The sequence below is a fragment of the Falco rusticolus genome, chromosome 14 (genome assembly GCF_015220075.1).
Source record: "Falco rusticolus isolate bFalRus1 chromosome 14, bFalRus1.pri, whole genome shotgun sequence".
Taxonomy (NCBI): domain Eukaryota; kingdom Metazoa; phylum Chordata; class Aves; order Falconiformes; family Falconidae; genus Falco; species Falco rusticolus.
The window spans coordinates 2,028,949-2,055,318 of NC_051200.1; the positions used below are offsets into that span (position 1 = coordinate 2,028,949).

Consider the following 26,370-nt stretch of genomic DNA (forward strand, 5'->3'; position numbering starts at 1 on the left):
TGCGGCGGGCCCGGGCGCAGCCCCGTGCAAATGGCGGCGCGGGGGCCGGCCCGCGCGGGCGTGCTGAGGTGAGGCCGGGGGAGGCGGGCGGTGCCGCCATGGAGCACATCACCACCCCGAAGGTAAGAGGCTGTGCCGCCCGGGAGCTGGCCGCCGGCCTGTGGGCAGCCCCCTGCGGCGCGTGGCGGCGGCCGGGCCGGGGCCTTCCCGCGAGGCACCTGAGGCGAAGCCCCTCGGGGGCGGCGGGCCCCGGCCGCGGCTTCTGTCAGGGCCGGGCCTTCCCAAGGGCTTTGTTTGTGCGAAGTCGTGGTTAATGTCAGGAAAGGAGCACTCTGTGCTTTCCCCCGAGGCGTACGTGTCCTCGCACCGCTCCCGCGGGCCCGGCCGACCCGCAGAGCCGCCGTGCGGCGGCGCTTCCCACCGGCCGCCGTGGCGGCTCGGAGGCTGCTGGCCAGGGGGCTCGTCAGGCGGGCCCCTGGTGCGGGTCCTGCAAACTTCGTGGGTGTCAAAGTGCGGAGACCCCCTCGGCCCGACGAAGTGAATCCCGGCGTGCTTTTTCAGTTGGGTGAGGTGAAACGGGAGCTCTGGGAATGCTGTGCTCATGACAGCTAAAAAATACTGTGTTTACTTCAGGCAGCTGTTTGTCTAGAGTTTGAATATTTTTTTATTATTATTATTTTTTTAAGTACCGTGAAGGTTGCTGTATTTTGTTTTGTTTTATTCTCTAGGATGTTGGTTTGGGGGTGCTCTGTCCCCACATCGCGTACGGTGCGCTGGTGAACCTGCCTGTCATTTTCCATGATTTATCTCAGACCAATGACCCTGTGAGGAAGCTTACATAGTCAACACCCTGAACTAATCTATCATATACCGTTAAACTGTTTGTTTTCATTGCCCTTCCAGTTATTCCCATTATTTTTGCTTAATGATGAAAGAAAAAGTTCCATCTGCATTCATTAAGAAACAAATAGGCCAGATGAAAATCAATCAAACAATTTAAATAGTTTAATATTTTATTATGTCTCTGCTGTTGTTTTTTAAAACTGGTTTTGCTCATTAGCTTAGTGTGGTCTATGAAATGCGCTTACATGCCTGGGAAGTGTGTTACAAAAACTAACAACTACTACTACTTTTTTTATAGTGGCTGAGTAGTTGGAAGTCAGGCTGGAGGAGATGGCTTTCAGAGCAGTACTTTAATTATGCTGAATATGAACGGTCTTTTCTTTCACATTTTTTTGTGTTATTATTTCTGCAGCCTTGCACAGTACAAACTCTGATCATCTTGGCTACAAATCCAGTAATCCTGTTACACTGGTGCTAAACGTTGGCAGTTTGCTTAACCTTTTGACTTGAATTACTGGAGAAATAATTTCGATTTATAGTGTAAAGCTGAGTTAGTGCTGCAGGGGAGACTAATTCTTATATTTTTTTGTCTTATTTCCCGAGTCTTGTATTAGAAGTTAAATCATTGCAGTTCAACAGGTGCTTAGATATTGCCTCTATCAAAGTTAAATTTAATTTTTATACTCTTTTTATGTTGCAGGTTGAAAATGTGAAACTACTAGATCGCTATACAAATAGAAAGGCAGCAAATGGGACGTTATACCTGACAGCTACCCACCTTATCTATGTAGATGCTTCTGCTGAAGTCAGGAAAGAAATATGGGTATGTCGTGGTACCTGGAGTCTGTTTAAACACAAGTATAAAAATTATATCTTGTGTCCAAAATGAGCGGGTTTGTGAATTCCAGAGTTTTAGTAGTCTTTCATAGCATTTTGATACCAAATGCTCAACAGAAACGGGTGTTTTGGAAGGAAATGAACACAATGGTAATGTGACTTCACAGAGTTCACTTACTGAATTGGTGTTCGTTCCAGGAACTTTGTCTTGCTCTTAGTTACCTAGCATTTGGGTGCACAGTCTTATTTGATAAATACCGTGAATAAACTTATTTGCTGTTGCTAGCTAGACACAGTAAGCGTAAAGAGCTGATAGTACTGCAAAAACTTAGTATCTGCTTGTACTGCTCACAGCCTTATCAGTTGATATTCTGAAAAATGTTCTTTATTTCCTGTTTTTCAGATTCTGCATCACCATATTGCAACTGTAGAAAAATTGCCCCTGACCACAGCTGGATATCCACTCCTTATCCACTGCAAGACCTTCCATGTGGCTCACTTTGTTATTGGGCAGGAACGTGACTGTCACGAAGTGTATACCTCATTGCTTAAACTTTCACAACCAGGTATTTAGGACGGGAGTCTGTTTTGCAAATTGTTGAAATGCTTTAAGCTGGAAGGCTCATCTGAGCAATAGAGAGAGCTTTGCCCGCCAGACTGTTGGTTCCACCCTGTCAGTACAGGAGGGGGAGGATGTGAAATCAAAATCAGTTTCCACCACCAGAGAAAGTCTGTGTGGGTGGGCTCCATAAGTAGACCAGGGCACGTACTTCCAAATTAAACAAAATCTTTTGCGGTAGTGGTGATGAGGTGGTCTTGCATGAGGAATTTCTGAAGACCTGCGCAAAGTTCATTTGCCCAGCTGAGGCTGTATGTGGCATCTCAGGTTCCTTTTCTTGTAGCACTCGTGCTGAGTGTCATATCCCACATCTGCCCATTGTCAGTCATTTCTGTGACTTAGTTGTTGGCCATGTGTAGTCCTGCCCTTTCTGGTTTATCCAGATGTTCACAGAATTCTGGAATGCCACAAATAAAACTTTAAACATTGGCATCTTTCATTTGTTTCCCAATAGCATGTTTAGGCTACTCCTCAGTGTTTGTTGTTTTTCAGTTGTGAAAGCCTGTGCTTCACCCTGGCTGCCCTGACTTGGAGTCACTCCTAAAGAGGCTGAGCAAAACATCCTCAAAAGCTTGTGGTCTATTTTGGCTTCAGCTTTTTAGTCCATCATGGATGAATCTTCAGGCCCCTTGTTATTCTGGCAAGACAGCATTCCACCGAGTTTCCTACCTGGCTTCTGTCTATGGTAGCTTCTGTTTTTGGGGTGCTTCTTCAGTGAACCAGTATTTGGAGTTCAGCGTTGTTACAAGGATGCCATTTGTAATAGCACATTGTAATTATGTCACTAGTCTAAGGGAAGGGAATTGATAGCACCAGTCTGCTTCATGCTGGCCATCACATAGAACTTGAATAGAAATACTGTAGTAGAAATGTTTTTTTTTTTTTCTTTCTGAGTTCAGAGTTTTTCTGATTGATAGTAGGGGCTTCTGTCTATTCCCAGCATCTCCCTTGTGCTCCAAGCTTTGGAGTTTTCTTAGTCCTGAAGTTCTAATTCTAATGCTGTATCTGGCAAGTTGCTGGTGTTATGTTTAAAATCTGTCACTGTTCTTTCAGTTTTGAAAATTAGAGACTTATGTAGAGTCTCAAAGCGTGGGAGCTGTCACTGCAGGGGATTACATCAGTTTCTTTTGTCTTGTGGTTATTTGGTAATATGCTGTAGCTCTTTCTTTTGTTCTATTTATGGATTTTAACAGTTCTCTTTTGTTGTTTTGAAATTTCTGTATGTATGCTTCCTTCATGTTTTTTTGGCAGAGCATATGATTATTTATTATTTGCGCATGTATGATTGACAGCTATGGGTTACCTGTCTGGTAACCTGGCTACTTTATCAGACTCTGACAGGTTTCACTCTGTCTCTGGAGCGCTTGCTGCCTTGGGAATCAGCTGAATGAGTTATTGGTTGGATTTGCATTTTATGAAGAGAGGGAAGGAAATTGGGATGGTAGAGATGGAGGGAGGAAGAAATTACCATTTGTCAGACACAGCCTGAAGCTTTTGTTGGGCTGACAGTAATATTCAAGACATCTATCAAGTTTTCCATGCGGCTCAGAACTCACTGTTGAACGATGAACTTACAGGTGTGCAAGAGCTGTTTTATGAACTCTTCACAGAAAATATATCTTCTAATATATGTTTTCATTTATGGATTAGTTCTTAAGATATAAATCTCATCTAACATGCCTATTGTAGTGAATTCAGTAAGAAATAATTTATTCAGGAAAACTTACTACTTTGAAGTTTTCATTAATTCTAACAAAATGTTTGAGTGTATCCCCCTGCACGTGGGAACTGAATATTGGAAATTCCTGGGGTTTTCAATATGAATTGTTGGCACTTGCTATCACCCCAAATGAAAATCTGTTAATGAGAGATTGAGAAATTTTAAATATCTATACTCTCCTGTGAAGTACTCAGGTTTTGTTTCCAGAAGGAGTGTTGACTTCTCCATGTCTTTGTATCTCCCTCTCACTAGTTATTTTTTTCTGTCTTCCCAGTGAAATCCGAAGAACTTTATGCTTTCTCTTATAATCCTAAAATGTCTAAAGAGAACCGGGAGATTGGGTGGAAGCTGATTGATTTAAAAGTCGATTACCAGCGTATGGGAATTCCAAATGACTATTGGGAAATAACGGATGTTAATAAAGACTATGAGGTAATTCTTGCCCAAAGTAGCCATTTAATGCAGTATCTCTTCTTTGTTATTAATGGCATACAGCAGTCCTACAGCTGCAGAGGTAATGCCTCTGGGAAGGAATGAGCTCAGTTGGTTTTAATCGAAGCAGCAGCATCTTGATGTGAAGTTGCAGATCGTGATGCTGTGGAAGAAGAGAACAGAGCTGCAGAGTCACCTTGGTTTGTTTTGATCCCCCTGGCAAAGTACCAGATCCTTGTTTTTCTGGAGAAATGTCAAACCATCTGTTATAAGAAACTTGAAGTACCCTTAGCTGCTCTTGGTATTTCCAAACCCTGTCCCACCAGGCTGGTGACAGATGGGTAGAGGAGAAATAAATGGCAGCAGTTTGGCTTAGTGGGGAATGTGTCAGAGTGGAAAGTGGCTAGGTAAGGAAGGAAAAAATACTAAGGGAAAACAAACTTTTTTTTTTCTTGCTTGATTGAATCTTCTGCTAAATACGGGTTTTTGGTCGTTTTAGTCCTAACTGGCTGCTGCTGTTGTTTTCTCCTCTTTCTCCCCTGTAAGGCCAGGCTGGATCTAAACAACATTAAATGAAAGCATTTTTTCAGCAGGCGTACTCAAAACTCCTGCTTCATATTATTTCCCTTTTTATTTCTTCTGATGTTGTGTACAGTCAGACGTCTCTGTCTAAAAGGCAAACTACTCTGAGGAACATACCAACATATTAAGTCTTCAATCCCTTCTCTTGGCTCTCCACTTCCTTTCCCCAGTAGCTTTCTTTACTGTTACACTTTGGGTTGAAGAAATACAAGCCTGTGCTGTCAGAGATGACTGGTAATATTAAATGACTGTACCTTTGGATGCCTGAATTCAGATATGATGCGAGAGGCGCTTTTTCCATTAGCTGATGAGGGCATCTGAATGTGGCACCTAAAACCATTAATAGCTTTGAAGCTTTACTTGCTAGTGTGTAACTTGCAAGTGCCAGTGCTTTATAATTTTCTCATGGTTTCCAGATGTTTCAGAATAGTCAAGCCTAAAGTAAAGCCAGACTTGTAGAATAGCTTATCTGTGAAGTACAAGCTGAAAAGACTGGTCTGAGGAGAAAGGGTAAAGCTTGTCTCTGAGGATGCTAGCTGATTGCTGTTAAGCTCATTTCAAGTTGAGTAAAATTTAGAGGGAACTTTTAAAATATAGTAGTTCTTAGTTTATTTTTTTTGTGACAAATTGGAAGTTTTCAGAAGATTTATGGATTTAAATAACTTTTAATATATATTGTGTTTTGAGCAGTCCATTTTTTTGAGGTTCAATTGCAAAATTGATTTATTTCGTTCTCCACATTGTTTTATTTTGCACCTATTCCTGTGTTGTTTTTTTCTGAATGCACCTTCATGGCTTGAAACTTAAGATGTGGACTATGTTAGATACACTATGGCAAACAATCTGTTTCTGTTGTTTTTAGCATACAATCCAGCATATATAGAGAAATTTTTCATGAATTTGGCATTGTTAAATAGTAATATGTGGATTTTCTTTCTTTCTTTCTTCTCACTTAGGTTTGCAACACATATCCTCCAGAAATAGTGGTGCCTCGAGCTGCTAATAAGGCTGTGGTGATCGGAAGTTCAAGGTTCAGAAGCAGAGGGCGGATTCCGGTGCTTTCTTACTTATATAAAGAAAACAATGTTAGTTGTTCATTGTCTGCTGGTTTTGTGGGCGTTAAAGGTTTCCCTTCTTGTCCAGTACCCTTTTAGTGAAAGGAAAGAATGAGATAATTATTAGAGCATATTAACTTCTTGTTTGAGAACTCTGCTTCTCTTAACAGCCACAGAATAATCTAGTTAAACACTTGGGATGCATCCAGACCTGTGCAAAAAGCACAAACTTTCTAAGCTTCCTGTCTGAATTTTTTTTAATCAGCTTTCAGCAATGCCTTGTTATGTAGGCTTTTGCAATCTACTGTTTAGCTATATTGAATAAAGTTTTAACAGGGTACGTGTTAGCTAGATTTTCTTAGTATTGAAGGGGAGGAACCACCCTGAAATGAATCCCTGCTGGCTCAGAATAATTGAAGGTTTCAGGGTTTTTTTTTTTCCACTGAAGACCAGAATGTAAATGTTTAACTTTGCTGTCTCAGCAGTGTCTTAGATGCAGATGTTAGGAAAATGCTGTCACAGTCAAATTGTTGTTTTCCTGAGGAAGCGTGTCTTGACCTGGGCAACTGCATGGAGTTGTGCTGGCAGCTATTGAAATTTCCCTAAAGCATACTTGGTGAAGTTCTGAGTGTGGAACAGTAAAAACTGATAAGCAAAGTTGTGGAAGAGAATGGTTTGGACAATAGAAACCAAGTAGAAAACATGAGAAATGTTATCATTTGGGATACTGATCATCAGGCAGAGCATAGTGGGTTTGAGAACATAGCAATGAAGTTTGCAACAGGGCTCCTTAGCCTCACTACTCTCTTACAATTCCCAAACTTCTAGCTTTGAGAAACACTCCACTAGTATTTCTGTGTGTCCATTTAAGTAGCAGTTTTTCAGTGAAACAGAATAGGGCCCTTAAAACCAACAAACCAGTGCTCCTTGGGGCAATGCAATAGAGACAATCTGAAAGCAGGAAACAGTGAGCTGTTGTGTGTTGCAGGCTGCCATATGTCGCTGTAGCCAGCCTCTCTCAGGGTTCAGCGCACGCTGTCTGGAGGATGAACAAATGCTGCAGGCGATCAGAGAAGCCAACCCTGGGAGCCCCTTCATGTATGTTGTAGACACAAGGCCAAAGGTATCTTCATGGGGTTTGTCGCTACTTTTAAAGCTTGCATCTGAATTGGTAATGCTGTTCCCAGTTCATTCTTCCACGACTCTGCTAATGCTTTCTTACACTGCATTAGCTTAAATTGTGTCAGTCCTGAATCAGGAATTCAGTATCAGGCTCCTAGTTTGGTGTCTTAATGTGACAAAATGCTTGTGCATAATATAACTGCAATGTTAAGTGCTGTTAAGAATGCTCACTCTCCTGGAGTATTCTGGGTTGAGGTTTGTGTTAAGGATGACCTGAAGCAACTGGCAGTCTTGCAGCTGGCTGGGACAGTGAAGCATTTTCCTGCAGAGAGCTAGGTCGTTAATGCCTTTAGTTGGAAAGGAGCCTTAGGATTCAGTTCCCTGAGGCTGAAATGCTTTTATCAGCAGACCTGGGAAGAGGTGGGGCTACACGGAATCTGGTAACAACTGAGAAAAGCAATTCCTCAACTTTTTTGCCTTTGTAAAAACAAACTAACGTTCTCATGATGTGCAGCTTGGAGTTTAATACAATTCAGCTCTTCTGGTCTATAGCCACTATTTGGGGCTAGAACTTCGTTGCTGAGGTGTTTAGGTAAGGATATTGAAGAAACATTTGCAAAATGAAATCTCTGTCAGCTTGAGGAACTGAATTTAGAAGCCAATTCAAATTACTGTCTTGTAAGCATATTGATTAGGAGTGTTGGTATAAGCAAATTTGAACAGAGATTTTCCTAGTACACAATTATTTAAATAGGAAGGTTTAAAAGTGCTCTGCTTATTTTAAAATTGAGCTTTCTGAGAACCTGCTTCACTGTTCAAATATTGCAGTTATTTTATAGAAGCTATACATTTAGTTAAACTGTGGCAGGGGTACGAAGGGAAAAAAAGTCTTTTTAGGAAAATGGAATGTTTCACCTGTTGTTCCAAGGTGCATTTTGGGCTTTTTGTAGTATGGCATTTCCTACAGATAAACCTATTCTGTAATTATATGTATGTTTATAGCAATCACTGCTTGTTGTTTTGCTACAGACAGCTTCCAGTATCATAGATGTTCCACTGAAATCCATCATTGATGGCAGTTTTGTTCTAAAGTATTTGGTGAAAGAAGGAGAATTTATTATTGGTCACATTTCTCCTTCTAACACAATGTCTTACTCTGAATGGTAGAAGTGAAGCACTAGGGTTATTTAATTGTTCTAAAGATGTATATACTGTATCTGACTCTTTCTTCTGTCTTCTCTATGGAGGCAAATTACTTCTCTTCCCAAATTAATATATGGGGGGTTGAGACGCTCTTTTTTTGTTACTTTTGTTTTTTGTTTTTTGGTTTTATTTGTCACTGCTAAAGATTTCCTGGTAGCTTTTGAACTGTTTTGGATAATTGTAGAGCAGCTGGCTTCTTTTCTACTTCTTTTCTGCAGTTCCGGTTGGTTGCTGTATTCTTTCTGCTCAACTTTAATATTTCTATGTTTCCCTCAGGTGGCTTTATTTCATCTGTGCATGTATGTCTGTGAAAAGCTTTGGAATTCTCTTACTATTTCTATACCACCATGTATGTATGTTACTCGTAAAAATGGCTTTCCTAGTTTTACTTTTGTATGCTTCTGCCTGAATTTTTTTATGTAGCTTCACAGTTAAGGCAGACTCAATGTCTCTTTACCTGTTTTGATGACAGCGGTATTCTGAAATTTGGCATGGTTTTGATACTACCTACCCTAAGAAATTCTATCCAGGGTCTTAATGAGTCTCTGCATATGACTAATAGACTGGAGACACTGGAACAGCTGGAAGTAATGTCTGGGAGGTGGGGAAGTATGTCTGAATAACAGCTTTGTTCAGTATATTTTCTGGGAGATTCTTAAAAAAAAAAAAAAAAAAAAAAAAAGGACTTACAAAACAGACTCATTTATCTCTTGTATTATTTGTTGTCATTTTCTCTCTTTCCTTTCTATCCTATTCTGTTCCCTTGAATTTGACAGTTAAATGCCATGGCCAACCGAGCTGCTGGGAAGGGTTATGAGAATGAAGATAACTATGATAACATTCGCTTTAAATTTATTGGCATAGAAAACATCCATGTGATGCGTAACAGCTTGCAGAAACTCTTGGAAGGTAGGTACGGTCCATGCAAGTGGCCAGTCTTCACTACCCTTGGTTACTTTTGGACAGAAGCTTTTGCTGAATATACAGATCCTGTGTGGACAAGTGCATGTGGACTTGTGTGTTGTGAAGCAGATAAACAAAGTCAATATCTTACTTTGTTTTCTGTATTGAAGTGGCTGAAAGTAGTAATGCTATTAAAAGGCTTTCCTGCTAGATGTTTTATTATTGTGCTTGGTTCAAAAATAGCAACTAATACTAACAACATTCCTTAATTGTGCTAGTCACATAAAATGTGAATTTCTTAAATGCCCCAAATTAAAAGAAAGAGGCTAGGGAAATACTGTATTTTACCCCTGAGATCATCTTGTGGTTCCTTTGTGACCTATTGAAAGAAAACTAACGTCAGTTGTTGGGGAAATACTTTTGTGGGGTTTGCTGTGTTTAGTTTGGAGTATTTCCATGTTAAACAGTATTTCTGATTTGAAATAAAATTTTGGTATGATCTTTAATCTCATACATACAAAATTCTCATTTATTTCTGATTTCTTCAACTGATTTTGCTTTTAATAAATTAAAATGTGTTATATTAATGTTTTAATACATAATATATTAAAATGCAGAGTAGCTCAGGTAAATAAGCTACTCTGTGAGATTGTGATCTTAGGGGAAAATGCAAAGCAGCACAGAGGAAATACTTCCCTGAGCTACTGGAGATCAAGAGGTGAATCAGGCCTGTATTTTCACTGATGTAATTTTGGAGAAGGTCCTTTAAAGGTGGTGGCATAGCTTGGATCAGACCAGTATACTTTGCCAGCTGGTCTCCAGCACTATTACCATCATTGTGCTGACAAAGAATGTGGAACGGGGCAGAGTAGATGATGCAAATTATTCTGCTTGGTCCCTGTGCTTTATTTATTAAAATGTAATATGAGTGCTGTCATTCAAAATAAGAGTTTAATATTTTAGAAACCAGCATAATGGTCATCTTGCTTCAAAACAGTTGGATAATTGATGCTACCAATTGCCTAGCCAGGTAGCACTGCAGGATCCATGGTGACCTTGGAGAAAAATGAGGCTATTCCCACGACAAAGAGATTGGCCTCATCACAAGTATAAGTCCTCAATTGCCTGTACCTGGCAGGTTTATTTTGTGGTGGAGGAAGAGACACAATATATACTTGCTTACTCCCATATTCTTCTTCAACAGTGATAAGATCTCACTCACTGGTGCTTATGGACTATTGAACTATATTGCTATAAGTGTTTTCTGTGCTGGATTTCAATATAGCATCTGAGTTGCCTTCAAGGTTAGGCGTGTTGTTTCTCTCTCTAAATTAGAACTCGCCTTTCTTCATATCTTTTTGATAGTGACTGCATGTTAGTGGTTTAGATGTGTGTGTGATGTTGCTTTATAGCGAAGTAACAGATCACTAAACACTTTCTTTGCTAAAAACAATAATGAGTTACCATTTTAAAAAAGAGAATATTTTCAGATCCTTGGGTTCTCTCATAGCTGAAAATTGCTGTTTTGGGTATTTAAGTATGCAACCGGTAGTTTCTGCGTCCTTTAGACGGGATATTGCTGCTGACACTGTAAAAGTGGGGAAATGTTAGCTTTTAGCATCTAGCTGCTCTGGTGCTGTGAAGAGATAATGAGGAGGTAGGAAAAAGAAAGACATGTCGTTAACAGAGTGACAGCTAATTCCTTTGTTTGTGTTCTTAGTGTGTGAAATGAAGTCCCCCTCAATGAGCGATTTCCTCACTGGGCTGGAGAACTCAGGTTGGTTACGGCACATTAAGGCTGTGATGGATGCAGGTGTCTTTCTTGCCAAGGTAAAACTGTACTCCAACCTGCAGGTGAATTAAAAAATACTTGTCTGTTAGGGACTGCTCCAAGGCTGTGAAGTTGTCTCTGGTGAAAAGGTGGGAAAACGTTGCCGTTCAGGTTGGCCTCAGCTCTCAAAAACCAGCCTGCGGTTGGAGAACATCAAGTGGGTTGCCCAGCTGGCTCTCTCCTAGCCACATCCTGTGGCTGAATGATATGCCATAGGGGTTGGGACATTGCCCTGTGCACTGGATTGTAGCAAGCAGTTTGCTAGGCTTTATTAGAACTCACTTGAAACAAATGAAATCACAAGAATGTGAATAAATGACATTTATAAATGTCTCTATATAACATATTTAGTAGTGCAAACAGCTTGTAACCTCGTGCTTGTAACTTACTATACTGCTTTGCTTTAAAGGAGGGATTGTTTAGACCAGTTTATTTTCTCCTGGTTCAGTGTAATGCAGGGACTCCTAATTTTGATTATTCAATGCAGTCCTCATCTGTGAAGCTTGTGGCTGTGCAGGTCATGCAAAAGGAGCAAAGTCAAAGGCCCATGGCTCTTCAGTAATAGTAAAGGGCATGCAGGCAACATGTGGCAGGGGTAGTGACTTTCTGTAAATGTTGCCTTTTCTCTTAAAATTTTCCCGTGTAGCAAGCATGAAGCTGTTATGTGTTTCTTTTCTGCCACTGGTACATGGGGAAGAAGGTGATCCATATGGGAGTAGGTTGGCATGAGCTCTTCTAATATTTCTTGAGAAGTTCCTAGTCCTTGTGTGTCCAGTTGTTATTCTTTACTCATCCACCAAATTTTTCCTCTGAGGAGGGAACTGAGAATTCTTGGCCTTTCAGAAGGTTGAACATCAGAGGTCTTTGTTTCTCAGCAGTCTGTGTTGCTGACAAGGCATGCTACAGCATTTTATTCTAGTTGGGGTTTCGTAGGGGTTGATGGCTCTGTGCTCAGAAATGGTGCATTTCTGTGGTCCAGATGAGAAATGACAAGTTTTCCTCTTTGGTTTTAGGCCAGTCAGGTAGATGCAGATAAAGTGATAGTGTTTAATTACAGTACCCAGCCTGGAAAGCTGCTAAACTGTTCTGTCTGTTCTCTCCTTCACAGGCTGTGAAAGATGAAAAAGCTAGTGTGCTAGTCCACTGCTCTGATGGGTGGGATCGCACAGCTCAGGTCTGCTCCCTGGCTAGCCTCCTGTTAGATCCATTTTATAGGACTTTTAAAGGCTTCATGGTAAGAACATGAATGTTGGAATTTCAAAAATAAAATGTGTTGCCTGGATTTGAAATGTAAACAGGCCCTAATTAAATGTTTTAGGCCGTTTCCTGGAACAAACAGTAGGTGACCTATATAAAAACAGCTTTGATTCTATAAACAAGCTTTAATTGCTCTGAACAGCATGGGCACAAAACAGCAGTGGTTGATTTACAATTCCCAAATCTTTGTTGTCTTGAATGTCCACGTGAGAGCCACTAATGAGACATTTCAGCAAGAGATGAGTGAGCAAAGGATGCAAAACTGGCAGCAATCCACAAAAAAGTGGTGAAGCAGCTTGTCATTTAAGACTGTCGTAGTGAATGCTCTCGTATCTGCTAGGATTTAAAATCGGGTGAACTTATTCTTGTGCGCAGGGCAGCATATAACCTGTATGTCACATAAAATCTGTGCATCATTTAAAACCTTTTTTTAAATCCTTTACCATGAATTTGGCTGTTTGCTTCTACTTCAGGCTTTTTCTTGTTTGAAGCCATCACTGCGTAAGTACAGTGCAGTCTGTGATGTTACCTTTCCATTCATCAACTTCTGTTAAATACGTGGAAGTCAGACTGCTGCCCTTTCTCAGAAGAGTTCCTTAAAAGAAACCCTGAAATCAGAGCAATGCAAATTTTGCCACCTCCAGTGTGTTGCACTGCTAGCTAGGACTGTTTCCTTGTGTTCCATGCTATTATTATTTTTGCTTCTACATTATCCTGTAATCTTCTAACAGTTAAAATTACATTAGTGTGAAACATCTGTCTGGGCTTTGGCTGTGCTCTGGACAATTCTGTATGAACTAAGAAACATGATTTTGATTAGGAGGGAACAGGAGCAGTAACTAAAACAGACAAATGCTTATCTGTCCCTGAGCAAATGGTTTATATGCATAAATACTTTGACAGTGGTTATTCCTAAATGAATGCAACAGAAGTGTAAAGAATGGAGAAATTTTGACAGGCAAAGTCATCTGGTTCCCTGTGAGACATGTGTTTAAGGAAAATACAGCTTTCTTGTAATTTTCTTACGTCTAGCATACGCATTCTATTTAAATGAGAAACAGCCATGGAGTTTTTCTGATTTCATCCTGAGCTCCTCAGTGCACAGCTGTACTTCTTATGTTCCTATTTGTGTGTTAAGCATTTGCTGATTTCCAGCTGCTGATATATTGAGTATCAAGATACTCTTTCCTGAATTAAATAGTACATAGTGTAATATTAAGCTGTTCATTCTTCTAGCTCTCTTTGTTTGTATTTTATGTTTTTAACAACATAAGGACTCCCTCAAAACAGTACTCGTCTTGCTTGAAATAACTTCTGATTCCCACAGTGTCATTTTACTGGTAACTGCGGATAACTAATCTATAAATCATTATTACTATTTTTGTTGACTTCTATGGATATACTCGGAACAGTAGGGTCAACAGGTAGCATTGGTGGAAAGCTTTTTAGACTTTAACATAAAAGGCTTCATTTTGCTTTTTCTAAACAAAGTAATGCACATTTTTAAATCTGTTTTGAAACTGCAGGTTCTGATTGAAAAGGAGTGGATTGCAATGGGCCACAAGTTCTCCCACAGGTAAGAAGAGCGTGTTATCTTGGGTGTAGTGACTGTGAAACTAATACACTGTTTTCAGGTTCATATACTTCCATGAAAAATTTAAATGAAAATACAGGACAGAGGAGAGAAGATTTAGAAAATACAGGAGTTGGTGACAATAAAAGCTAGTATCTGGTAGGGTTGTTAATTCATCAGTGTTTTTTTATTACTTTACAAAATCATACAGTCTTGAGCAAATTTTTTGAATTCTGAGTGTTTTCCTGCCTGCAAAATCACATTCATATTACATGAGAGGTGCTCATGTTCTGGCAAGACATTAATTCTTCTGCAGTCATCTCCTGGAAGAGAGTCTTGGGTAAAGTTTTTAAGCACTTTTACCAAGTTCAAAGCATAAACTTGAGCCCAGTGTCATGCTAAAAACAATTTGACCTGCGTTCTCTAGGCAGATTAAAAATGCTGTCAGTCCTGTAATTGGTAGCCTGCATCTAGTAGGGGTATTACCTTGAATTTACTACTTGTTATATTTACCATACAGAAATTAGAAACTGAGGTGATCCAAAAGAATATGAGGAGGGAAGGGAACAGTCTATTCAGCGGTATTAGGTTGTTAAAAATTGAAGTTTTTTTCTTGTTGTGAAACAGATTCCTGGTTTTGATAATAAAATAAATTGGTTTCCTTAAAACAGGTCTGGGGGAAAATAAGCAACGTGCACGCTCTTATACTGGTATAGAAGAAGAAGCAGTCAAAGATAAATGGCTCCTTGGTCATTATCGGCCAAATAAATGTTCTGTGGTCATTGTTTCTGCTCCTTTAAGGGAGTCTTCACCTCTCTTGCTTTAAGAATAAGAAATATTAAAAAAACCAAAAAAACCCCTCCTATTCTTCTAGTATGAAGGATTGTTTCAAGTATGAGAACTTGGCATTGGATACAAAAAGTACTTGAGACACGAATTTCAGCATTGAATGTGAATATGAATGTCTGTCCCTCTAGACAGAATCATTCCTGTCGTAGTGGTGGCTGGTGCCTTACAGTTCTTAGGAAAATTAATCCTTCTTCATGCTGCTTCTCGGGGTGTTGTGGTTGAATCACAGAATCAGGAACTGGGATTTGATCGACTAGATCTCTGTCATAAGAAATCCTACTTCATTCTTCCACTGAAGTTTGGGGATGTCTTTCTGTGGACTTCCAGGTTATATCCCTTCCTAGAAAAGGACGATTCTGCCCCATGTATTCTCTGTTAAAGAAGGACAGTCATTACAGTACAACAAAGTGTTGACTTCTTTCCAAAAATGCCATCATTCCTTTTGTGGTGTTTTTTTCTTTTGTGGTGGGTTGTAATGAACACCAATAGATCCCTGTCTCGATTTTTGCAGAACTAGTAGGATTTTTCTGAACTTCATCTAAAGCTGTAAAAATATTTTTTGGTGGTTGTTTTGGGGTTTTCTTTGTTTCTTTGTTTGAGTTTTTCCTTGGTTTCTTTCCAAGTAATTACTGACCAGGATTTCATTTTTAATATCTATGTGGAGCAAACTCAGATTGTCCTGACTGTTGCTGCCCATTCTGGCTATGCCTGCCCAATATAATACTCCCATATCCATAGAAGATCGTAGAGGACACTTCCCCCCGCCCCCATTTCTTACTCTTCTTGGCAGACAAACAGAATCCCACCAATGTCAACTTTTTTCCCCCAATTAAGGGCCAGCATTAGTTTCCTGTATTTGAGCGATAGGTGTTTCTTTGAAGAATACTGTCTTTTATCCCTTGTGCTAACATCGTAGCGTAGGCTCAAGGATTCTTGTTTCACAGATAACTGATTTGCAAGCATCAGAATAATTTATGTAGGCTCTTCCACTGCTAATTTTACTTCAGAGAAAGGGACATGCACAAGTCTTGTCACTCCTGCCAGGTACCCTTGGAGAACAAGTCATGCTGAGGGTGGCACATCTTAATGTACACTTGCTGTATGGTAAATCACATAGGGTTTTTCCTTACTCTGCAGGACAATTTCTTACTTTAGGAGTGAAGAACACCTTGCAGTTGTTTAATGGTGAAGAGATTTTTTTTTTTTTTTTTTTTCTGGGTGACAGAGGATTTAACCCTGTTTTGTTTGCATGTCTCTAGGTGTGGCCATTTGGATGGTGACCCCAAGGAGGTATCTCCTGTCTTCACTCAGTTCATTGAATGTGTCTGGCAGCTCATGCAGCAGTTCCCATGCACATTTGAATTTAATGAGCGTTTCCTTCTTGAAATCCATGACCACGTCTACTCCTGCCAGTTTGGCAACTTCCTTGGGACCTGTCATAAGGAACGTGAGGATCTGAAGTGAGTAGGAAGTTTCTAGAGCCAACAGTCTGGAAATCACTTTGAATGTCAGAAGGAGGGCAGGTTGTGTTTGTTGTGCGTTTTTAATGTAATTGTAGATTGGTTAAGGGTAACATTGTCTTCATAGATGCTTATGTTCTACAGTGTGGAAAAAAAATTAGAGATGTAGTTCTATTCCAGAAGACAGATGTTTTAATTTGGACTACAGTAATAACTTGCAGATACTCCTTTTAGACTGGATAGTGGCGATTTTCAATTATTACATGTTCCTCAGTAATGTATCTTGTGTTTATGGAATTAATCAGATACTGTGTAAAAATAATTCTTAGCTCCCTTAACCTAATTCTACTCAAAACAGCTAATGTTGTTAGTCCACTTAACTTCTTTATTTTAGTGATTAGATGTTATTTTTAATTGACAGAATCTTTGAGAAGACCCATTCTCTGTGGCCTTTCCTCTTACAGAAGAAGCAGGAATTGAGAAATCCTTTGTACAGAGGATTTACAGCTTACAAAGAGCTTCAACCAAATACACTACCTTTTAGTTTCCAGTAAGTTGCTTATTTAAGAAGGGGAAGAAGGAGGGGGCAGTGCTTTCATTGTAACATAGATCGGTGATTCAGGATTCATAAAATAAATTTTCATGGAATAGCAATGGTTTGTTTTACTTTTCCCCTTCATTCCTCATTCATAAACATAGTAGCAGCGCACAGGTAATTGTTAAATGAGTGTGGGTACTGTAATTCAAAATAATATTTTTTTTTCTTTGGTGTTGAGAAAGGGTGGAGAAAGGTAAGGAAAAGAACTTCAGATGTGTAGATAGACCTCCTGCACACACCCTGACTGCTTGCTCTGTCAAATCTATGTAATAGGGTAGGCAGTTGTTAAAGCTTCTCCTTTCTTTCTCTTTAATATCTGTTAAGGGAGTCTTTCAAACAGGAAGTTCAGTGCCTGGTCACACCCAGGCTTCTGCAGTCAGGGTGGTTTTCACAAGAAGGGATTCTTGTTGCCATGTCTATTTGCTTGCCCCGGGGTGTTACAGCTGAAGCGGTTAGTTTTGCTTTGTTTCTGGCTCACTCCTCCCTGCTGAGAGAGAGGGGGACGCAAATGTGTTTTAAAGTGCTGCCTGTGGTTACTGGAGGGCAAAAAGTTTTATTAAAAGTAGGGAGGTAGGCAAAATGAGGACTTGCAGGTGAACTGCCCAAACCCCCAGTGGGTCTGCTACAGAAAAAAATTGTAGTTTTGTCTTACACTAATACCTACTACCAGTGCACGTGGATTGTAAGGCAGAATTACTTGGATCTTCTGAAGTTTTTTTGAACTTTATGAAAATTTGCCTGTTTATACTGATTTTTATAGTCCAAGGCTGGCAGTTTTTTAAAATAAATTGCTAATCTGAACTTGTTGATTTTTTTTTTTTCCTTAAATAGCATCTAGTTTGTTGCCCTGTAGTATACAATTAACCGCCTAATTCTCTTTTCTTGCCCTTGAGGTTTTGGTGTGGGATGTATAATCGCTTTGACAAAGGAATGCATCCAAAACAGTGTGTATTGGATCATCTGCTAAGCTCCATGAGCCAGAAGATGAAACTGGAGGACAATGCATCTGAATTGGAAAATGTGAGTCCTGAATCTTAATAATACTTAAAATCACATGATGCTTTTGGCAGATATAACTGGAATTGAACATTGGCACTGAAGAATTGTTTCAGCAAGCTGGGCAGAGCTGGACAAAATGAGGGGTTAAATGACATTGCTGTAATAAACAGATTTGATTTACCCAAAATTCTTAATCTGCTAGGTAAAAGCTGTGCTCAATCAAGTTCTGTTGCAGGCTCATGGTGTTCCAGTTCTCTAAACAAAGCAGATGTTAACATCTGGATTTCAACTCCACTCACAGCAAACTTCAGGGGGTAGGGAGAGAAGAAAAGAATGAGCCTGCTACCCCCCACCATAAATACTACAAATGTCCAAAAATATTACTGTTTTCTGCTTGTCCCCCACACATTTTTCTTCCCCGCCTTCTCGTGCACTAGACCTGTTGGAAAAACTGATGATCAACCAGGGATTAAAACAGTTAACTGAGTTGCTTCAGGTGGCTTTCCACGTAATGGCTGAAATGTAGCTGGATCACACAGGCTGAATTATTCTCTGAAGGTGGCTACCTGAGGTTTGAAGTACTGTGCTAAAACAAGACAGGGAGTCTTGCACTTTTGTATTCTGTGGTACTGGGGGGCAGAGATCTTGCGTCCTGAATAACAAATTTTGATGATGATGATGATGAATAAAGTAAACAGCCACATGCTTCATGGTTTGGTCAGTTCTGATCAGATTCCCCAGGTAACTATAGCTATATTAAGATGTAGGTATCTATTTCAGCAGTGCAAGACAGGGAAAAAAAAAAAAAAGTAGATAGTTTGTTAGCTTTGAAGTGCTGTAGTTTTGTGTTTCTGTATGTATTGGGTCTGGCTGGGATGGAGTTAATTTTCCCCAGAGCAGCCCTCCTCGTGCTATGCTGTGTGTTGGTAGCTGCAGAGGTGTTGGTAACACACCAGTGTTTTGGCTGCTGCTGAGCAGTGCTGGCACAGCACTGTCCTCCAGCATTCCCCCCTCATACCCAGAGGCCAGTATGCTGTGGGGGGGCAAAGTTTTGGCAGGGGACGTAGCCAGGACAGCTGACCCAGACTAACCAAAGGGATATTCCATACCGCATGACGTCTGCTCAGCAATACAAGCTAAGAGAAAGGAGGAGGGCGGGGAGGCATTTGATATTGACATTTGTTTTCTGGAGCAACCGCTGTGCATATTGAAGCCCTTCTTCCTGGGGAAGTGGCTGGACATCACCTGCTGATGGCAAGTAGAGAATAAATCTTTAGTTTTCCTTTGCCCATGGCTTTTGCTTGTGCATTATCAAACTTCCTTTATCTTGATCACGAGGGGCTTTTTCCCCATCTTATTCTCTCCCCACAACATCTTGCTGAGGAGAGGAATGATAGTGACTTGGTGAACACATGGCATCCAGCCAAGGTCAACCCACCACACTCCTTTTTGGCACCTGACATGGGGCATGAGGAATTCATTATCGTACTCTGATTTGACTGGTAATAATTTGATTTCCCCAAGTCGAGTCTGTTTTGCCCATGACGGTAGTTGCTGGGTGATCTCCCTGACCTTATCTCAACCCAGGAGCCTTTTGTTATATTGTCTCTCCCCTGCCCAGCTGAGGAGGGGTGACAGAGCAGCTTGGTGGGTACCAGGCATCCAGCCAGGGTCAGCCCACCATGGTCCCGTACAGCTGCCTGAAAGAAGTGTGGCTTTTCTTTATGCTCAAGGCTTTACTTGCAATGTTCTTTCTGTGTGTATTAAAAACCCCACAAACAAACTAAAAAAACCTAAAAATGCAGTAGTGGGACAGTGCATATATATATGCACAAAAATATACCAGTGAGAAGACCTGTCAGTATCCTTTGCTAGGTTCATGTGAATGCTGAAAACTTTAGTTTTGTTGTTTACATAGCGATGTTTAATATAAACATGTAAGGATCTATGCTTATGTACTTTTAATGGTGGACTACAGAGCTGAAAGAGAGCCACTGGCACAGGACTGTTATGTTGACAGTTGTTTTATGGACATCTGACATCTGGGATTAATAGCTTTCATTAATTGTTTTATTATCTTTGTGTAGAAACTTCCTTTCCTTGATGGTCCTTTGCCCAGTGAAGCTTGCTCCTTATCTAAAGTGGGACGTGCTGCTTCAAAAACACCGATGCTCAACACTCCTCAGGATTACGAAGGGGAACCACCTCCTGTGTTGAGCAACGGCAGCTCAGCAAGGGAGACAGATGTTACACCGGGTGTGGACCAAAAGCACAAAGAGAACCTGTCTCATGACCAGGACCTCCGCAATCTCAGTGACACCACTAACGTGTTAGACTCTGTAGCTAAGGACGGAAAGCCTTGGCACCACTGATCAGCTTTGAGAACTGTGTTCTGGAACCAGGTGTTTGTGGTGGTGAGGCATAGGGGAGCTGTGCCCCTGGGGGGTGTAGACCACCCAACCATTTACAGCTAAGCGTGAGTACGTATGTTTGCAGGGACCTGTGCTCGCTGTAGGGAAGACTTGTTTGGTTTGCATTTTTTTGCAGCTCGAATGATGGAAGATGTGTACCGAGCTGCCCAGAAGGCTGCCTGGAGTTAGTGTAAACCTTTATTTTTCAATGGAAAATGATGTTTGTCTAAGGTTTATGACTGCGTGCCAGTGCTGGTATTTCAAGCTGAAAGAAATCTTGGCTAATTAACGTGGGGCTTAGGAGTTGTGCAGTGTTATAAACACTTATAACAGTTATAAACTGGAGTAGGAAAGATGCAATCCATTTGTTCTTGGTGGTGGTACAAGGCCATCTTAAAATGATAACAAATTCCAGTTCATCTTAAAAAGATAAAAACCCCCTTTTCTTAGCTGTGAATGAATCTCTGCATGGACCCTCACCTTGTGGCAAAACTGATTAATTTTTTGTTTCCTATGCATAATTGTTAAACAAAAACAAATCCCCCTGTGCCTTTTTATGGAAACCGTTTTAACGTCCAGCCATGCAATGTACTATTTCTATTATTGTAGTGTAGAGTAGTATTTGATCTTCTTTGTAGTCAGTATTTTTAAACAAGGTTTTTTATCTGCTCCCAGCTTCTCTAGGATCTTTGCCGATCCCCTGAGTGTAGCAGCTTCTTTCTAAGCAGATCTTTCAAAGAATAAGCTTTTATGGACCTCATTTACTGGTTGTGAGAGTGCGGCAAGCCACAAAGCTAGTCTGTAACACCTGACTTTTTGACAGAGGGAGTATTAGACATGAGAAAAGATAAGAAAAATACTATGTGGAAATTTTCTGTCCTGTTTTATGATCTTGGTTAAATTGAAGCAGCAGAGTAACTCTTTGTTCTGAGCTGGAATCAATATGCTTTTCTCACATCCTTCGATGAGGCAGTAATTACAGATCAGGTGTGTTTGATTATTGAAATGGAGCCTAAAATGATTACTTCACATTATGTGGTGAGTGTTATCTTGGATGTTAAAATTACATGAACCTTAGAGATGTTTTGCCTGTACTGTCAAGGCATGGTGAGATGAACAATACCTCTCGTGGCAGTGAACTTTGTAATTTTGTGAAGCTGGTGATGAAATATAAATTAGGATGTGATCTTTTGCTGCAACAAGAAGTGGACATCTTGTCTCGTGGCAGTGGCTGCAGCTTGGACTCACTCCAGTGGTTGTTAATACTACTTGGTTTCTTCAAACTATAGTAATTTCAGCTGAAGATACTAGTTGCAGGTTTAAAACAAAGATATATGTTCCATTTATGCAGAGTCTTGTGAAGAAATAAGGGCTTGTCTCCCCACGGAAATGGATGGCCCAGGAAAGCTGTCCCACAGTACTTGTTCTGGACAAGCTTCTGTACGTGTGCTTAATTGCACGGAGAGTCCCTTTGTGCAGCTTAAGTCAAGATGCTTTTCTGCTTCCTTTTCGATCCTGTTGCTTAAATTGGATGCTGCCATTAAGTCTTAAAGTCAGTTTTTCTCGTCTATAACATTTTGAAACAAGCTGAAAATATTTTCTAAGTTAGCCCTCCCAATCTACAGTGAAAATTAGAACCATTCCATTATAGCATTGTAGAATGCAGTAGCTGTTGTTCATATGCTTATAGCCTATGATGAAATGACTAGGTTAGTTTCAGTGTTCAAGATAAAGTAGAAAAGGAAAAAACCCAAACCCACAACACCAAAACCTCCCAAGTGTCTCATTGTGGGTGAGAAAATATGTATTTTATTAAGCACATCAGAAGACCCAAGGAAAAAGGGCAATACCTGAGAACACAGAGTTTCTTCAATGCCTAGCATGGCAAAAAAACTTTTTAAAATGTTGCAGGGTTTTCAATCTTAAAGCAAGTAATACAGTTGGGGTTTTTTTAACGCAGGAGTTAGAGAACTGCAGCGTGCAATTGATTTAAAAACTAAGCGCATAAAATACTAAACCAGATATGCTTAAGCAGGTGATGTTTGAAATTTGTTGTGTGGGTATGTATCAACAATACTGCATCATGCAACAGCTGTATATTTTATATTGAAGGATACAGATTTCTGAATCCAATTTTTCTTAATTTTAAGGTGACTATCTGCTGTTGAGTCTCTTTACTCCTAAAAAAAGATCTGCTAAGCTTCTAACATGTAAATTAGATAGTCTGCCAGTCTTTTAAGTTTGCCATATCCATGTGCTCCTCAAGTGAAGAGACTGCACCCCAAGTCTTAATCCAGCTGCTCTAGGTACCCAGGTTTTGGAATCTGCTGTAGGTTTCCACTGGAGGGTGCTGGGGAGATATTTCCCTTTGCCTCTTTATAGTGTAAAAGCTCGTTTCACGTGTGCACTTTGCAGTGTGGAGCCTGTTTCCTACGGGCTGATAGGAAACCCTGTCTTTGCTTTCTAGGTGGTAGAAGAGTGTAGCAGATAGTATGCACAGCTTCTTAAACAGAGGACTCTCATATGGTTAAGGAGACCAAGACAGGCTGTTTTTAGGAGCAGTTATTCTAGATGTCATAACTTCTTTTAAAGTGTTCTCTAATGAAAATTAAAGATGCAGAATTGTAGAGAATTTTGACTGACTACTGAAGGTTTTAGACCTGCTAATGGTTAATCATTGCATAAAAACATTTTGCAGAAGGTTTCTATAAATGTTTACACATTGCCTTGTCTTTTGAATTACCACAGATTACTTTTTTCAAGGTATAATAGTCTTTGCTTAATCTTAAAATGTGATGCTGACATCTCCACAAACCCATCTTGAGTACAATGCTACTGCAGGTGCATATAATCATGAAAAGATTACTTCATACACTGAAAGTATTAGTAAGCTTTTAGTAATCTTGCTGCTTTTGACTTCAGTAACAAAACAGTGGATGACTGTACTTTGAAATGCAAAAGCTAGCAAAAAAAAAAAGGTAATGGTCTGTCTTTTTAAACCTCTTGGGTTTAATGTGTACAGACATTGTCAAAGTCTACAACATTTAAAATAATTCATGCTGGTGCTGTAAATTTATGGAGCTGGAAAAAGATCCCAGGGTTTCCTGGCTTCCCATGAGATTATTTATTTGAAAACTGATTAGTTAGAAGCTTTTCACTCTTGGGTGTTTCAAGACCAAAAATGAAAAGCTGTTCAGAGCACTGCAGCGTGTCCTCAGGTCTCTCTGGTCAGCTGGGCCTGGCGTCCCAGGGCATTGCAGAAAGCCTGTGCTCGCTTCTCACGGAGTGCCCTGCTGACAGTGGTGAGCAACTTGATCAGATGTTCCCTAAAAGTGTTAAAGGAGATCTAAAATCTGTTACGTAGGAATCTTATTACATAAGCACTATGTGGGTGAAGACTCACTGTAACTAACTTATTCCTAGCAGTGCATCCATGCGTTATGAAGTCATGAATACTGTTGTTTGTATTTAGAGCTGTTAAGTGAACAATGTAACTTGCTGCTTTCCATTGGGATTCCTCTGACTGGGAGAAATGGGAAGGAGGAGGGGATCCTGCTTGCTATGGATGGTCTCTGTATAAAACTCTTCTTTTTCTGGAGCACTTCTTGCTTTACCAGGATCTCCGTGGTGTCATGGTTTCATGCCTGTACACAGTGTTTCTCTTGCTACAAACAGGTATAGCATTTCAATGGGCAAGTGCCTATAATTAAAACTCTGTGTTGAAGCTACTACTTTGAAGTAGAAGAGGGACTTGTACAGTAGCTTTATTTGCTGGTTGAAATGTTTTAATGTGAATTTCACAATGCTGGATTCTTAAATTGTGTATTGTTTTGCAATTGTAACCTGTGGTGGAGAAAATCCAATGGGTGCTGCTTGCTGTATAGAAAAAAAAAGGGAATAATTGGTTTGCCAGTAGATGTAGTTCCCAGCTGGCCCTCTTTTCATGGGAGAGAAAAGGCAGTTTGTTAGAGCCTATAGGCATAATATACTTCTAGCTGCCTCTTCCTGCTCGTAGCGAATGCCTTTCATTGAAGTACTTGGAAGGAAAATCCCCGTGCTGTGTGGGTGCTCGCTGGTACATAGAGCTGCCCTGGCTGGGGTGGAGGAGCAGACTGGCCTGTAGGTCGCTGTGAGCTTCAGTTTGCTTCAGTAAGCTCGGTCCTGGTGCGAGAGACTTGCTGGGAGCAGACGGAGCGCAGGACCTGGCAGGATCTCTGCCTTGAGGTAGACCTTGCTGGGTTGCAGGTGGCAGTGTTCATGCTGAAGTGCCCCGTGTCTGTGGTTTCCATTGGGTTTGGAGATGGTGAGCTTGGAAAGTGCCCTTGCATCTGGCAAAGCGGTAGCACCTGCAGGGAAAGCATTTAAAAGAGCTCTTGTGCCAGCCGCTGCTTCAGCTCCCTTTCTGGCAAAGCTGGCCGTTGGGTAGTTCAGTGCCCGACGGTCACTCCCCCCGAGGGATCACTGCTTGGCGCTATGGCAGTGAGTATTTGTGAGTGACCAGGATTCAAACTGTGTCTGCTGTTCTGCTCTTCTCCCCTTCCCACCGCTCTGCCTTGAGTGCCGGGATCATTTTTTGTATGGACCTAACGCCATTACTCCTTGTTTACATGCTGTCCCTCTTGCACATACAGGCACTTCCCGTGCCTCAGGGCAGAGCGGGGGGACAAATCTGTTCTGAATGTACTAGTTCTGTTTTCGTTAATACACAGCGCTTAATTAATGAGGAATGTCTCGGACCAGGTGTTGTTAGAAGTCCCATGTTTTCATAAGCATCTTTAGCACTAGGAGCAGCCAGGTCAGTGCCAATTGCAGCCAGTGTCATTTGTTGGGTGTACTTACAAGTAAGTATTTTTAATGTACAGCGCTGCGTCCTTTTGGCACCTCTGAACTACAAAAAGCAATGCAGAAAGTGGGTAGGTTGAAATGGTTGACATGTGTATCTCCTCATATCATTTATCTATGTATATGCGTCTGTATTTAATGTAGCAGCATACTACTGGAATAACCTGTAGCACTGGATCTATTCAGGTGTAACTGAGCACACACGTGTATCATCCACAAACTGATCTTTGTAGGAACGTACCTAAAATTGTGTAGTACTCGGCTGAAAACTGTAAATGTTTTTGCTGTTTCTGTAAGTCGATATTTTTGTCAGTGTAACTGTTTGAGGGACAGTTGTATAAAATTGTGGATGATGAAAACCCATATTCTTGAATGTGCTGCAATGGCTCTATAATGTAAGTCATTTAGTTAATGCACTGCTTAAAAAAAAAATAATAATTGTACCATGTTTAGAGGAGCACTGTGTCTTTTTTTCCTCTCTAAATGTATTTGTTCCATGAAGTTTCACTTGTATTACAGTTTATTTTTATTCCCTACAAAAATAAATACCTTGCCTTTTTAAAGTAAATGACTGTTCTGTTTATTGGTTAATGAAACTCAGAGCAGAATGCCACATACTTTGAAATGTGAAGTCAATTAAAGACTTGAGTGAGTTTATCTTAAAGTGGGTGATGCTGCTTCACCTTGTACAGAATGGGAGCTGAGTGACCTCACAGCTCTTGGAGGTACTGCGGAGTGTGGCACTGCTTAGTGTCTTTTAAAAAAACACCCAAATGTAGTAATGCAAATGAAGCTGTATTAAATCATAGTATCTTCTGTACACTTTATTACTCTGATTTCTTCTTAATTATATTTTTCTTTATATATTAAAACCAAATACCTTTTCGTTGTTTTCTTCCTCCTGGCAGGCTGGCTGTCCCTCGCTGGATCAGTCTAAGGTGGCTCCAGGCTGACTGCAGGAGCTTTCCAGGAGGCAGCGAGACCTTTCTCCTGGCTGTAGGGAATTGAGCCCAACCTTTGTGGGTGTTGCATGGTACCAGCTGCAGAGAGGTTTTTTTTCTGGTGGCTTTGAGTGAAGAATCTGCTATCAGTCTGCTGCTGGTATCATTTGAAAATACTCCTTTATCCGTTTCTTTTTAATCATAACTTCAGTGGTGAGTCAAGTGCAGGCAAACTGGAGTGAGGTGGGAGAATGCTCAAGGAAGAGGGAGATCCCAGGTGCACCACTTGCCTC

The 26,370-nt window shown here is 40.6% G+C and overlaps 1 protein-coding gene across 2 annotated transcripts; it reads left to right on the forward strand.

Annotated features, from left to right (window-relative positions):
• Positions 1–25,704, forward strand: MTMR8 (myotubularin related protein 8). Of its 2 annotated transcripts, XM_037407875.1 has the most exons (14): positions 1–122; positions 1,544–1,666; positions 2,084–2,246; positions 4,294–4,451; positions 5,990–6,118; positions 7,077–7,211; positions 9,190–9,322; positions 11,037–11,146; positions 12,256–12,381; positions 13,931–13,980; positions 16,086–16,286; positions 16,708–16,836; positions 17,778–17,904; positions 19,971–25,704. In XM_037407875.1, the coding sequence occupies exons 1-14, from the start codon at positions 99–101 to the stop codon at positions 20,253–20,255; spliced, it is 1,893 nt and encodes a 630-aa protein (XP_037263772.1). In that variant the 5' UTR covers positions 1–98; the 3' UTR covers positions 20,256–25,704. The 2 variants fall into 2 exon arrangements, with proteins under 2 accessions (XP_037263772.1, XP_037263773.1); XM_037407876.1 differs by lacking the exons at positions 1–122; positions 1,544–1,666 and adding an exon at positions 3,631–3,876 and having other exon boundaries at positions 2,132–2,246.
• The last annotated feature ends 666 nt before the right edge of the window (positions 25,705–26,370 follow it).